The sequence below is a fragment of the Mus caroli genome, unplaced genomic scaffold, assembly GCF_978045245.1.
Source record: "Mus caroli unplaced genomic scaffold, Mus_caroli_1 scaffold_1, whole genome shotgun sequence".
Classification (NCBI taxonomy): domain Eukaryota; kingdom Metazoa; phylum Chordata; class Mammalia; order Rodentia; family Muridae; genus Mus; species Mus caroli.
In genome coordinates this window covers 159,586,073-159,601,371 of record NW_028227256.1, presented here as the reverse complement: position 1 = coordinate 159,601,371, position 15,299 = coordinate 159,586,073, and the positions used below count along the sequence as shown (strand labels likewise).

The window sequence follows — 15,299 nt, the reverse complement described above, 5'->3', positions numbered from 1 at the left end:
CTGTTCTTTAGAGTGTCAAATATTCCATCAAGATTTAATTCTTCATGTAAAAATAAACAAGTTACATCCATGACATTGTTGTACAAATTTGATTTCAGCATTAATAAACTGTAGAATGAAATGTATACCAATTATTTTAAAATACATTTATTTATGATTTATTTTCAGAATATCTTTGATTTGTATCCCTATTTTAAACACTATATAAAAATCATTGAGTTGCAGGGATGGGGAGATAATATAGTTGGTAAAGTGTTGACTTTGCCAGAACAAGGACATGATCCAATTGCTAGAATCCATATTTTAAAGAATAAGCCAGTTGTAGTGGTACATGCTTCTAATCCCAGCACCTGAAAGGAAGAGACAAGACTTTGGGTCTTATTGGAGTGCATGGTAAGATACTTTGGGGCTAGTCTAGAGTGCTTGGTACACTCCAAAGCAGTCTCAAAAAAAGGTGGATGGTACTTGAGGCATGACCCCTAAGGTTGCTCTCAATGCATGCACTCATACTCATGTGCTCCTGTGTGAATACATATGGTTATATATGCATACACAGATACACAGTCAAAGGTATCAGAAGTGGAACAAATTCAAGAAGATCTAGTATAAAGCATCACACAAGATTATAAGAAATGAAAATGGTCACTCTTTTCCTCCTGTCCCAACATTGAAAGACCAGGATCCCATTTCACAAAGCACATGCCCAGAGAGCTTGAAGTGACAGGAAGGAGGCTGCCCTGCTCAGAACTGCTGTGAAGAAAGGGAACGATGAGGTCGGGGCTCTGGTTTCATTGGCTCAGAGTCCCTCTGCATCTAAGTGGTGCTCTCACCTTTGTTACAATGGAAGCAGGTTCTGTTCAGAATCTCTAAAGCATATTTCCCCGCTTCTGCCTAGAACACAAAACGCTCATTGTCTACTTCATGAAAGACACTGCATTTCAAAGATGAGAACACAAAACTTCTGTCTGTAAGATGGCTCAGGAAGGAATAGATAGAGCATGAAATAAAAGAGGGATTTGTTGGTTACTTGTATCAGGACCAAGATAAATTAAGAACATTAGAACTCATGTGTGAACCAAGGCATAATTATCCTAACACCCAGCAAGAGGTATCATCAGGTGGCATTTCCTGGTAGGTGGGAAAAACAGATTACCCAGTGTGGTAGAGACCCTTGCCTACTTTGGAGACATCTGAGAGTTTTCTTGCCAAACTTTCTCAGATGTGAGGTTTTTGTTGTTGTGACTTCAAGATTTAGGGTGTGAATAATCAAGATTTAGTTTATGATCAAAGAGACATGATGGGTCACCACAGAAACTAAAAAATATGATATAAACTCACTGTGGTGCAAAAACTGTCTACCTCTGGTATGGAAGAAAATATATAATTCTCTCTTTTTTTTTAAAGATTTATTTATTATATGTAAGTACACTGTAGCTGTCTTCAGACACTCCAGAAGAGGAAGTTAGATCTCATTACGGATGGTTGTGAGCCACCATGTGGTTGCTGGGATTTGAACTCTGGACCTTCGGAAGAGCAGTCGGGTGCTCTTACCCACTGAGCCATCTCACCAGCCCCCTATAATTCTCTTTTTTAATCAGGACCTGTTCATCTCTTCTTAATGAAGTTTTAAAAGTGACAGTTTTTTCTTTATCCCAGCTAGCTCCCAAATAAATGAGACAGAGATTATTAGATTTATTTAATAATCTTGATGGCACAATAACTGAGCAGTTATTCATCTATTCTAATCTCTAAACTACTCTGACTACCTCCCAGAAAAAGATCCTCTAGATACTTGCATTTTAGTACTGATCTGGCTCTCTCTGCTCCATGCCTGGTCTCTCTCATGGTACCTCCTCGACCCTCTTCTCATGGGAAATCCTCTCTTCCTTTCTCTTTTTCCCTTCCCCTTTCTGGGATAGGAAGTCCAGCCTTATTCTCTCCTCTGCTCAGTCCTTGACTGATCAGCTCTTTACTGACCAGGGAATCTTTATAATTAGGGGATAATTGAGGAGCAATAGTTACACAACATTGAGACAGGGAACTCTTAGAATAAGCATTACAATGCCACGGCTAGTTTGCAGCCAGACATGGGCACACTGAAGTCAGTGTGTGAATAATACAAGGATAATCTTCACACACTGCACAGTAACATTATGCCTACAATCTCTGGTTATGTGGTAGAGGCACTTACCACCAAGCCCCAGCAATCTGAGTCCAATCCCTGGAGTTCAAATAATGGAAAAAGAGAACCAGCTACAATGTGACTGTGACCTTAAGAAAAGCTTGCAAGAAGCTAACATTGGGATGCATATCAAGTTTTAGTCAATGAATTATCAAAGGTGAATCTACTTTTATAATGCCTAACTGTAAACTTGTCTAATAATATTGACTGTTAAATGGATAAACCCCTTTAGCCTTTATTATATGTGTCTTTGAGCCTTGAAAAAAAGTTGGCTTCCTTGATGAGGGTGCTGTGGTTCAAACTCTTCCTGCCCTGAACCTGTCATGTATACTTGGATTCTAGATACAATTGCTTTCAGGCCCTACTCTCCACTGAAGTGGAGAGCCAATGAGTCCGTGGTACCCGAGTGACCACAGAGGACTAGACAGAGCAGTTAGAAGAAAGATAAAGAGCAATAGAGAGAAGAAAAGAAGAAGGGAAGCCAAAGGAAGAGTAAGGCTCCTAGAGTTGATGCTGAGTTATGAGGCCAAATGATGAACATTGCACTTGATCAACTGAAAAGAATCAGTGATCTAGGAAAAATGGGGTAAGAAGAGAGCTGGGGTAGCATGCTAAAGAAAAGAGCAGTGAAAGAGGAATATGGAGTCATAGTAACAATGGTGGCTTAGTGTATTCATAGGAGCACTGATGGTTGGGGATATTTATTGAGCTAAGTTGTTTGTCTGATATTCCACTAAACACTGACATGCATATTATTTTATAGGGACCCCATTAAGTATGTGCAATAATTATAATTTTATATTTAATAAGTATCTTTGTAATAATAATTATTAGTTTATAGATTTGAGAATTCCAATCCACATGTACTGGCTAGTTTTGTGTCAACTTGACACAGGCTGGAGTTATCACAGAGAAAGGAGCTTCAGTTGAGGAAATGCGTCCACGAGACTCAGCTGTAAGGCATTTTCTCAATTAGTGATCAAGCTTGGAGGTCCCCTTGTGGGTGGGACCATCTCTGGGCTGGTAGTCTTGGGTTCTATAAGAGAGCAGGCTGAGCAAGCCAGGGGAAGCAAGCCAGTAAGTAACATCCCTCCATGGCTCCTGCTCCATGACCTGCTTGAGTTCCAGTCCTGACTTCCTTTGGTGATGAACAGCAGAATGGAAGTATAAGCTGAACAAACCCTTTTCTCCCCAACTTGCTTCTTGGTCATGAGTTTGTGCAGGAATAGAAACCCTGACTAAGACATAGTTCACAGATTTGAGAATTCCAATCCACATTAGCCAGTGATTTACAAAGGTAAACTTACTGCACAACTGGAATTGATAATGATCATATTCAGAGTTGGATCTGTTCAACAAATCACTAGATTGCCTATTCTTTTGGAAGACACTTATCTGGGCAACAGGAAAAAAAAAGTTTATGTTTATTTCCTAAGGAGAATGTTGTTAGGGGCAGTTTCTTTTCTCTTAAGACAAGAAAGATAAGAGGATACATGTGAGAAGATGAGAAAAGCAGTGGTGGCAAAGGAGGTTGAAGATAGGAAATCAGTTCTGGTTTGATGGAAACATTTGATTGGGTGAGAGAAAATTTCCCAAGGGACAGAACGGGCTTCCGTTGCTGCCACAGTAAGTTAACTTGTAACGCAAAAGGAGGAAGAAAATGTCCGTGGACTTGATGATTAGGACATAATATTGTTTGAAAAGGAAGTCAGTTATTAACAAACGCTTCGTTGTTCTTCTCACGAGTTAGTTACTTGCCCTGTCAGAGGGAGTCAGCAGCGTGCACTTGCCATTTCTGGTTATTCTAGAGAGTGATCTAACAAGGAAAAACAGCCTGCCCCGTTAGGGACAGAAAAATGAATCATACTCTTTTTTAATGAGGAAATGATTATCTATGAATAGTTATATAACTGGGAACTCTTCATTTAAGGGTCAGAATCTAAGCTTGAGCTAACTCAGGCAGAAGGGGACATGCAGCAGATCCCCAGGTTTGGAGTGGAAAATGATGAACCAAATACTTAACTGCTGCACACAGAAGCCTAGTTACTGAGTTTTCAGATGGGGAAGGTGAAGCATGGGGATGTTAGAAAGTTAATACATAGGCTGTGAGATGGCTCCATGGAGTAAAGACACTTGCTACCAAACCCCATGACCTTAGTCCAATCTCTGGAACCCACAAGGTGGAAGGAGAGAACCAACTCCCATAAATTGTCCTCACCTTCAGATGTACATCATTGTATGTCTTCACACACAGACACAGATGCACAATAAATAAATAAATAAATAAATAAATAAATAAATAAATAAATAAATATTCTTTCACAATAAATAAATAAATAAATAAATAAATAAATAAATAAATAAATCTTCCTTCCCTTCCTTCCTTCCTTCCTTCCTTCCTTCCTTCCTTCCTTCCTTCCTTCCTTCCTTCCTTCCTTCCTAAAATTACCTAAAAGAGACTTTGAGTCATAACTGATAGTAGTTTCAGATTGTTTTTTCAACTTCAGGCCTACATAGTTCTCTGTTAAATGCTCTATATTAAATGTTCTATATTAAAGACAGGATTCAGTAGTAATTGTTACTGGTTTCCAGTTTGACGTCTCTGTAAACAGAGGCGTCTGATTACAAGTTCATTGCTGATTATACCCTCAAGGAACCGTCTGGGCGGCTCTGACTATATGTTTAAGAGCCAACTTCGCTCTCCTCATATAAAGCAATAGGGAAAACTCATAACAAATTCGCCTTGGGCCAGCAAGTCTCTGCTTGCCACCAACCTGTCTTCACCTGGATTCTTCAGGGTGATCTTAGTGAGAACCCCTCCTGCGGTGTCATAATGAGCGAGCAGCAGTGGAGGGAATCGCTGACACAAACCTCTGCCCTGTCATTTCCTCTTCCATGCTTGACTAAACAAAGGGCTGGCTTCCTCTGTAGACATGAGGAAGAATATAGACATCACTATATATATGTTAACAGATAAAGAGATCTTGCTTTTGCTCTGTATCTCTCAGCTTTAAATATTGTAAAGGGAATGTGGTGAACAACGTCTGGAACCCCAAAACTTAGGAGGGAGGTTTAGGTAGGAGGACTGCTGTTGAGTTCCAGTCTAGCCTGGACTACAGCAGGAGACTGTGTCTCAAAAAGTGACAAAGCAAACAAGAAGAGTAGTCACGTAGCTGACACTAACGTAACACTAACGTAGTGTGTTAACGTACGTAGTAACGTAATGTGACACTAACGTAGCTTAAACGTAAGCGCGTTTTTCTCTTTGTTCATGGAGTTTGAAAGGGTAGTTACTGAATGCTTGGATGTAAAGCAGAGTTATGGATTTAATCACAGACAGGGGTCTTGGCTATGTGTATAGATGGAAGGAAAGAAGTATAAAGAATACATACAGCTTATTATATGCATGTAGATCTTAGCCTAAGGTACTGAGTGAATTTCTGGTTGAGAAAAGCTCCTAAGTGGGAACTTACTACTGGACTCCAGAACGACAGGCACAGCATACTAAGCACTCGCCTCAAAGCTGAGAATTGATTGTCTGACAGAACTACTCCCGTGTTTGTTTTCCAAGCAGCCATGTTCTCCTTCTCCCTATGGATTCAGAATGAACCCGTCATTCATTGGCCTTCCCTGCGCTATGTATGGCCATCTCATTTGACAGACCTAGAGAATCTAAGCACTTTCCCCAAGGTCACAGAAGTAGTGAATAGCCAGCCTGGGTTCTGGAAATTCTAGTCTGTCACTTAAAAATATTGTTATTGTGATTGCATGTATGCATGTGTATAATGTTTGTGTGTGCATCCACACATGCCACAGTACATGGTCAGAGGTTGGAGAAGAACCCGTGGAAGCCAGGCTTCTCCATCCACTGTGGGTTCTGGTTACCAAATTCCCACTGTCAGGCTTTTTTTTTTTTTTTTTTTGGCAAGTACTTTACCGTCTTTATACACCATGCCTAGAAATAATGAATGGGGAATCCATAATTGAAGTTGCCATGAGACAAGATATAAAATTATCTATTCCCTCTAGTGTGTGTGTGTGTGTTTGGCAGCATAAGCAAGCTCAGGAAAATATGAACAGTAAAAACACACTAGTTCTAAACTAACTGCAGGAGATACAGGGGCAGCTGAGCTCTCAGCCCTTGGAATTTTATTTACTCACTGAAAGCTTTATGTGGCATGTGTCTGAAAGTAGACTTATCTCAGAAGAAGCACTCACACCAGTGACATCAGAGGGTCATGTAGCCGTGTGTGGGACCTAGAGATAAGCTTTGCATTGCAAAGCTGGTTGAAACCAAGAGCCTGTTTGTTAACTTCATGTGAAACATCCTTTTGGCAAACACTAAGTCCTTTGAAAGAAAGAGAGTAGAACACATGAGAATTGTAACTCAAAATTGAAATAAATAGGAGTTATGAAGGAGAAAAAAATCAACTATATCTGAATACATTGCTTTAATAATAAAGCTAATGTCACTTCTGTATAGCTCCTTCCCAGGGACATCACTGTCTAGAGTCCATCACTTAAGTGTTTTCTGATAAGTGACTGTAAGGGTTGGCCTGCCTGACCTTCCACTTTATTTTTAGGACAGTGGCACTCAGGGGCATGACTGTCTTAGGCAGCCCTGGATAGCATATATTCAAACAAGCACACACAGAGCACAGCAAGCATGCTGCATGCTGCAGAAGGAACCCTTCTCTCTACCTCCGTGCTACCAGTCAGTTTTGGTGCAAAAGCAAGAAGGGAGACGTTGCTTCCTGACTGTGTATTTTCAGTTTCTCAAGCAACTGTAACAGGAAGGCCTGAGACCACACTTTATTTCCTAGGAAGTGTTGCTTGGTTTCTATCTGCTCATTATTCTTGTCATGATTCAGTTTCTTTCTCGTTTAGATGTTTTGGTTCTTTCTAATTGAAAATATGTTTTTTTTTTCATGCGAGATATTACAATTACAGTTTTCCATCTTCCGACTCCTCCCAAGGCACTCTTTTTTAAAATAAAAAGTAAATAAGTAAATGCATAAATAAATAAATCAATATAGATAAATAAATAATTAAATAAATAAAAGTTCACACAAAACTATTGATTGCTGCCTGCCAAGTCCACGGTGACAGAAACATAGGTAGCTCTTCCGTTGTTCATTGGGCTCCCTTCTGCTATTCTTCAAGGACCATTCATCTGAGTACCTATATAAAGAGAGAGAAATAGCTCCCGGGTCCCCGCTAAACACAAAGCTCGAGGCCTGCCCTGTTCATTTTCACAGCTCCGCCATCTCTTGTGTCTGTCTCTCCTGTGCATATTCCCCCTTCCCTCTCTCTCTGTATCCTTCCATCTCAACAGCTTTCTGGCATCGTAAGACTATTCAGAAACAGCATCTGAGCATTCTGATGGCTATCCTAGGAGGACTGCCTTGGGTTTCCACATGATTGCTTTCCTCTTCAAAGCAGAGTCTTCATCTGCCAGGCAACGGGGCTCCTCTCTAGAATGGCGAGCATCCATCAGACGTCAGGAAGTGACATCAGGTGTATTTGGCAGGATTAAAGCTGAGAATCTGGTTTGGCTCCTTGCTAGAGCACAGGGTGTCATTCTGGGACAAGAAGGAGAGCAGCATGAGTGGGGGTGCTGACATGGAGAGAGGGTAACCAGGTTTTGGGGACCTCTTGTAAAATACTCCCAAATTAAATTTTTTTTTCAACCGTGCCCTCTACAACCTTTTGGCACATGGGTAATCTTTTCTTAAACTCATAGCTCAAGGTAAATTGATTTTCTTTCTTTCCTTTTAGTAAATGTGATTCTGTCCCCATATCTTGGCTTGTGTGTCCTCAGCTAACTATGCACTCGTATGCTGTCTCTGCCAGGAAAATGCACCTAGCCATTGAGGCCATGTATGAAAGACAGAAAGGGGGTGGATCTGGAGGGGAACAGGGGAGGAACTGAGAGGTAGAGGGAGGGAAAACTGTAATCAGGATATGTTATGTGAGAAAAATATTTATTTTTAAGAAAAGGGGAGAAAACTCACTTGTAGGCCTTCCATTTCCTCTGCCTTCTTTCAAGTTCAGCTTCCCCCATATCCTCCTTTCTCTTTTGAGCTTTGTAGCATATACGTGGTCAGACAAGAGTTAACCTCCACTGTGAACACAGATATTATGCAGAGGATAACATTCCCCAGGCTTGGAAGAGTAGCCTGTTTGCTCATGTGTGTGTCTTGGTCAAGAAGCAGAAAGTAGATGATCCAGATGGCAGAAAGGGTCTTGAGAAAAGGCAACAAACACAGAGAAATCATGAGAGAAAACCGATGGAGATAAGGTATCCCCTCTGGGAATGACCCCTTATTTCAGAAAAGCCCACTTTTACTGTCTTTTTTGCATGACGATTATCACACAGTTCTGTTTGGCTCTCATTTTGCAGCTATTAATTGACCTTAGAAATTCACCAAAACCTCACATTTCACCTCAGCATTTTTGAAATATTGTGTTTTAAAAGAGACTACCCCCCTCCCCCTCACACATAGAGAGAGAGAGACAGAAAGCTACAGGGAGAGAGGGAGACAGAGACAGAAAAGACACAGACAAAAAGAAAGAACTAGTGGAGAGAGGAAGAGAGGGAAGGAGGGAGGGAGGGATGGAGGGAGGGAGAGAGAGAGAGAGAGAGAGAGAGAGAGAGAGAGAGAGAGAGAGGCTGACTGACTATAATTGGCTATAGTGTTGATCAGCTTTCAATTATTGCAACAAAATGCCCAAGGCAACACAGAAGAGGACAGGTTTCTTTTGTCTCAGGGTTTCAGATGTTTCAGTTCATGGCAGGCTGACCCTGTTACTTATGAGTCTATGGTAAGGCAGAGCACTGTGGAGGGGAATTCATGGTGTAACCAGCTGCTCACTTTCAGACAACTGCAAAGAAATAGAAGCAAGGCCAAGATCACTAAAACTCCTTCCCTGGAGGACCCATCTCGTAAAAGTCTCTACCATCATCACCAACATTAACCCTGGAGGCCCTAATCCACAGTGTCTACTAACAAGCACTAACCTCATAAATGATGCTATTGATATACTTCTGTAAGCAGAATTCAGATAATCAGAATAGCTTACGCTGAATGTATGTTCTGATCTCAACCCACCCAAGTAAGCCTCATTTCTCTGTGTAGACTGAAGCACATCAGAAGCCAACCAAACCCCAAATATACTTATTTCTTTTTTAGCCTCTGTTTTCTTGTTATGTACATATATGGTCTCACAGCAGAGTAATGATACAACCTATAAATAAAATGTGTGTCTGGAAAACAGATTTGAGCATCTAATTTTTCTTCCCTGATAGACAATGTAGGCCTTTCAATATCTTTTCCAGACAAAACTCTAAGGATACTTATACTTACTTTTTTTACATATTTATACATATTTATTTATAATATATTAATATAACAAAAATATTTATACATATTTTTATATATTTCTGGCCAGATACGCATCACACTTATGATTTCTGGTAACTTGTAGTTTTTAGATAAGACTTTGAAATAAACCCAGAAAGAATTGGAAGTTAAGCCTTCCTTTCTTCTCTCTGTTCATTTCTCCATCCTTCCTTTTTTCTTCCTCGATTTCCTGTCTTTTAACAAATATCATCTGAAAATTGGAATATATATGTGCATGCATATTTGATTGTATAGGTATCTGGTGGGCCACAGTCCCAGAGCTGTTGCCTGGTACATGGAAAGGAACCTAGGTTCAGCGATACCATGGATGGTATAAATGGCTTTCCTAGTAGAGAGAAGTCCCAGTTTTATTTTTTAAATAGGTCAGTTTATAGCCCAGAGCCTACTGTTTATTTTATTAACATTGTAACCAGCATCAGAAAGCCCCGCAATGAGTCTCTGCCTCATTGAAGTTTCCATTCTAGGTTGTATAAGCATAGAGAAAAAGCATTTGCATACAAAAGGGCAGAAGCACAGACCAGGGTCCACAGAGGGAGTTGACAGACTATGGGGAGAGGGGCGTGGTGGGAAGAGCTTCCTGATAATGTCTCCCTTTGACCTCTGCTAAGTGAGAAATGTGAGCAGTGCTACTTGCTTTTGGGTGGACTGAAGACAATCCAAGCAATCACAACAAGGAAAAGCTGTGTAGGTATCAATACTCCAGGCTTCTGACATTTTAATTTATTTACACTCAGTGTCATGCAGTTTACATCTTATTATGTGAGAAGCCTGTGAGAAGCATAGGTGAACCAGAAAATGAGTATCTGGTCTAGGACTTTACTTGATGGGGGAATAGACCCAGTAGACTAGCTAGATGGTATAAATATTATAAGACAGTAGCATCTAATATATAATTATATGAACTATATATCATGATATGTACTATGCATTATCACAGTTATACCAGATGTTATAATTCCCACAGTGACATACACTATTGTCTTAGTCAGGGTTTCTATTCCTGCACAAACATCATGACCAAGAAGCAGTTAGGGAGGAAAGGGTTTATTCAGCTTACATTTCCACATTGCTGTTCATCACTGAAAGAAGTCAGGACTGGAACTCAAGCAGGTCAGGGAGCAGGAGCTGATGCAGAGGCCATGGAGGGATGCTCTTTACTGGCTTGCCTCCCCTGGCTTGCTCAGCCTGCTCTCTTATAGAACCCAAGACTACCAGCCCAGAGATGACACCACCCACAAGGGGCCTTTCTCCCTTGATCACTAATTGAGAAAATGCCTTACAGTTGGATCTCATGGAGGCATTTCCTCAACTGAAGCTCCTTTCTCTGTGATAACTCCAGCTGTGTCAAGTTGACACAAAACTAGGCAGTACAACTATGTTCTGCTTTTTCACATCAGAGTGGAAATACAAACATTCATATTCATGATGGTGACAGAACTAGGATTAGAATACAAATATTTTTTAACCAGTTTCTTACAGCCACACCTTGAATGAAGTGCAATAGAAATATTTTATTTCCTCTTGTAAGAATAATGCATCAAGGTGCTGGGGAAGAATGTTCTAGAACGGTTTCTAAACATATCCAACAACAACCAGAAAAAAAGGTACAGATCTCAGAGCTCTTTCTGGATATGGTCATTCTGTGGTTACAGGGTAATAGTAAGAAACTGCACGGGAAGATGGATTTGACCCTAAGGGAAATTTGGGAAAGATCTGTTTAGGAGAAATGCTCTGTGATCATGGGGAGGTAAAAATACAAAGAACAGTATGTCTGAAGATGAAAGACAATATGATGCTTTGTGTACCTTTCACAATCCACGCCATGTTGGCAACATTGCAGAACAGTATGATTTAAAAAACTCAAAATTTCCTGCCCATTTAGAAAAATATTTCCAGCAGCTGTGTTTGACTTAAAAAGCAGACACAGTGAATTACAGTTACGCAAATACATATATCATATTTAATTTCTCAGCTTATAAGTTGACCCGGAAAAAAACACACCCAAGGTTTAAAATTAGTCAACACAATTTACAAGACAAATTAGGGCTAAAAATTACATTCCAACTAGCGGGGGCTGGAGAGATGGCTGAGAGCACTTGCTGCCTTCTAGAGAAGCTGAGTGTGGTTTGCAGCACCCGAGTGACTGGAGGCAGGTGCAGCCGCCTGTAACTCCAGTTCAGAGGGATTTGATACCCTCTCCTGGCTCCTGGGAGAGACTCCTCACTCATGTGGCACGTACGCACACAGACACATATACATACATGTAATTAAAAGAAGTCTTTAAGTTCTGACTGAAAAGGAAGCTACTATGAAGGGGAGTATGAGGTGCCAAGGAAGCAGAAGTGGGGTGCACAGGGTGATGTGAAAGTGGAGAGGAGGAGGGGAGGGCTAGGAGGGAAAGCAACAAGCGCACATTCACTTGAAAGTGTCACAGTGAAAAACTGTGCGTGGTAATTAAAATATAGTTACGGTCTGTTTAGTGTCATTAAGTCTCAGTCTCATTCTTCTACTACAGTAATAAACATTTGATTTTTCTCCCTGTTTTCTTTTTTTTTCTTTTAGTTTTTAGTCCTTGCACCAAGTCTCACACTGTTGCTTACACTGGTCTGGAACTTGTGATGTAGCTAAGGCTGGCCTTGAACTTATGGCCACCTTTCTGCCTCCATCTCCCGAGTACCTGGAACTTGAAAACTTCTTAGCATGTAATTTGCTTTTCAGTATTATCTTGGAAGGTGAAACTAAGTACTGGCAATCATAAGACGAGCGTTTCTCACTTTTAGTAGACTTTAAGTGTACGCAAAGCTCTATTGCTATATAGCACATGCTTAAGACACAGAAGCATGCTGCTTCCTAGATTGCTATCGTTGGCCTGCTCCTTGCTTATTATTGCCTTGGTTGAATGCCCCTTTATGCTAGGAATAATGCAAAGCACCGTGGGGAATATAGAGATGGGTATACAATCCCCACCTTTGTAGTTGAGAACCCACTGGTCAGAATGTAAGAATGTGATTATGATTCATGGCATGGAAGCTCCCAAAGTAGAGGGACTGTAAAGGAGACTGTCAGAAAAGCAGAGCTTCTGGAGAGAGTGGTCATTGAGCTGGCTTGCAAATACATCTCATAAAAATGCTGTATTATTGACAGCCGCTAACCTTGCTTGGCAGCGTCTCTGTTACTCTTGGTCAATTATTCAGTGATGAGAGATAATTCGTGTGTAATGCTCTCCTGTGGAACAGACCTACCCAATGAACTCAATTAAGTTGTTTGAGTCATTTATGTGTGGGTAAAGAGTGGCTGTATGGTGGAGGGAGATTGCAAAGTCATTCAATGCCAGTTGGCCTTGAATATCCTTTCACACAGACGCGGGGACGATTTACAGATGGGCATGCTTTAATGCCACATTATCTTCCTGTGACAAAAGATGAGATGAAATGACTCGAGCCATGTAATGCTGTTCGCAACTCAGGCCTCAAACTGTGATAATGATGAAATGACTAGAGCGGAGAGAGTTTGCCTCAATCGCTAGCTAAGTACTTATGCGTTAGGAAGACTGTCTAAGATGGCCTCACAGTTAACAGGCAAGAAAGGAAACTTGAGGGGAGCAGCAAAAGTTACATTTTTAAAGTTCTGAAAATCCACACAGCAGTCCTAAAGTATAAAAGAATCCTTGGGGAAATGTTTTTCATTTACTTTACATCTTTTCATGTGTATGTGTGTGTGTTGTGATGTGTGTGTGTGTGTATAATTTTCTTACCAGTTTTGAGGTCTACTGGCTGAATAGGAAAACTGAAAAATCTATACACCATAGTAGATAGTATGGTTTATCCCACATATTCAATATAAAGGTATACAGAGATGGAGAAGAAAAGCATTAATATATGACCTTATTGTGCCATAAATAGTACCTGATGACTGTGACCTTAGGCATTTTCCTAAACTCAGTTATATACACACACAAGAATCAAGTCTTTTCCATTGGATTATAAAAATAAGTTCATAACCTCTTCCCACTTCTTCCTGTTCAACTGCTTCTATCTCTTATAGCCAATAATGGTATTTACTCCATGTCTTAAACGGCATGCTTATTATTTCTTGTTTTTATGTTTGAATTGTAGGCACTTCAGCGGAGGCCAAGGACTTGCTTTTTCCTTCAGAGACTAGAGAGTCCCGTGCAGTCTACACTCTCCTCCATCTCCCGCTTTCTTGATGTAGTTATATTGCACTTTTGATACATTTTCAATGCTTATATGGTGATGAGTACACTACTGCTTTTCACAGACAAACCTTCTGTGCATAGCTGCTTTTGAGATTACGTCTGCTGTCTAAATGGCTGCCTTTGTGACATGAATGTGTCATTTTCTATCCCATGTTCAGATTTTGAAATCCTAATTCTTCAAGATGATATTATTTGTAGATGGTTCAATAGACGGTGATTAGGTCTGTTCATTTCCTTGGGGGAACAGATCTCTCGTCATGAGTGTTGTGTTGTCACTAGTCATGAGAAGAAATGAGGAAAGCTCTATTCACCACAGAGAAGAAGGCAATGACATGCCGAAGAAAGGAGATCACCGGAGTCCAACTTGGTTAGTCACTGGGTTTTATTGGAATTATTTAGAGGTGAGGAGTTACGTATAGGAGCAGAAATGACTTAATGGCAACGGTGTCACCAAAAGCCCAGCCACGGTGAAACGTGGATGCTTGGAGAGAATTGAGCAGTGGTCAGGCAGCTCCACCATTGGAGAGTGTCCTACCCAGGCTGTTCTACTCTTGCTGGCAGCTCAGCTGCTCTGGAAATCTAGTCAGCTGGGCTCCTCCAAGAGTGTCATTGGTACTTACTGCTTGTATTTGTTTGGGAAGAGAGAGCCCTTGTGAACCTTAAAAACCATCAAAAATGCTCACTGGATATCACTTTGAGCAAATTTGTGATATTTGAATAAGAACTCCCCTAGAGAGTGAATAACATCAGATCTCCATGGCATCTCTCTTGTTTTTTTTTCTTGCAATGATCATCCTTTCACAGATAAGACTCTTGCAATTTCCAACATAGACCATGAGTCTGACTACTGATGAAAGATAGTGATTGTCTCTATGAACACAATGAACACGTAGAAGACAGAGGACAACTTTCTCCTTATGCCTTTATGTGGGCTTTAAATTCAGGTCCTCAGGCTTGCATAGCAGGCACCTTTACCTGCTCAGCCATCTCCCAGCCCTGACAAAGTCACTAAGATGAGAAGATCTATGAATTACACACACACACACACACACACCTTTAATCTCCCACGTGCTGATTTTAATCCTGCTATTTCCTGAACTGGCTTTGTGAAGATTTCATGCGACATAGTGGATCAAGTTTTCTTATCTGCTGTTGATAACTTGGAGTTCTGCTTTTGGCTGTCTGATGTTTGAAGATGACTATATTATTGTGCAAGTCAGAGCATATCTGAAAGTAAAAGTTGGCACGGTTATTAATTATGTCAGAATTATTAACGGAGTGAAGCAGGCTTGCCAGAGCAGCAGATGGCATTTTAGGGAATCTCCATTCCCTGGTTGTCTTCCTGCTTCAAGGTTTTATTCTTATGGTCCCTTCACCTGATCTTCCAGCCTTGGAACCTCATGAATTAAAAAGCAAAACCTATCTTCCGTAGTTTTGTGTAGTTTTTCTGTAGTTTTGTGAATAGAGATAATTACAC

At 40.6% G+C, this 15,299-nt stretch overlaps 1 protein-coding gene across 4 annotated transcripts in view; it reads left to right on the top strand.

The window, feature by feature from the left end:
• Nucleotides 1-14,471, top strand: part of CUNH1orf105 (chromosome unknown C1orf105 homolog) — an 89,726-nt gene extending 75,255 nt beyond the window's left edge. For all 4 annotated transcript variants that reach the window (XM_021158850.2, XM_029481746.2, XM_085842508.1 and 1 more), the window contains one exon: nucleotides 13,722-14,471. In XM_021158850.2, the coding sequence (XP_021014509.2) occupies nucleotides 13,722-13,767 (46 nt within the window). In that variant the 3' untranslated portion in view covers nucleotides 13,768-14,471. The remainder of the gene's footprint in view (nucleotides 1-13,721) is intronic.
• Nucleotides 14,472-15,299: the final 828 nt, after the last annotated feature.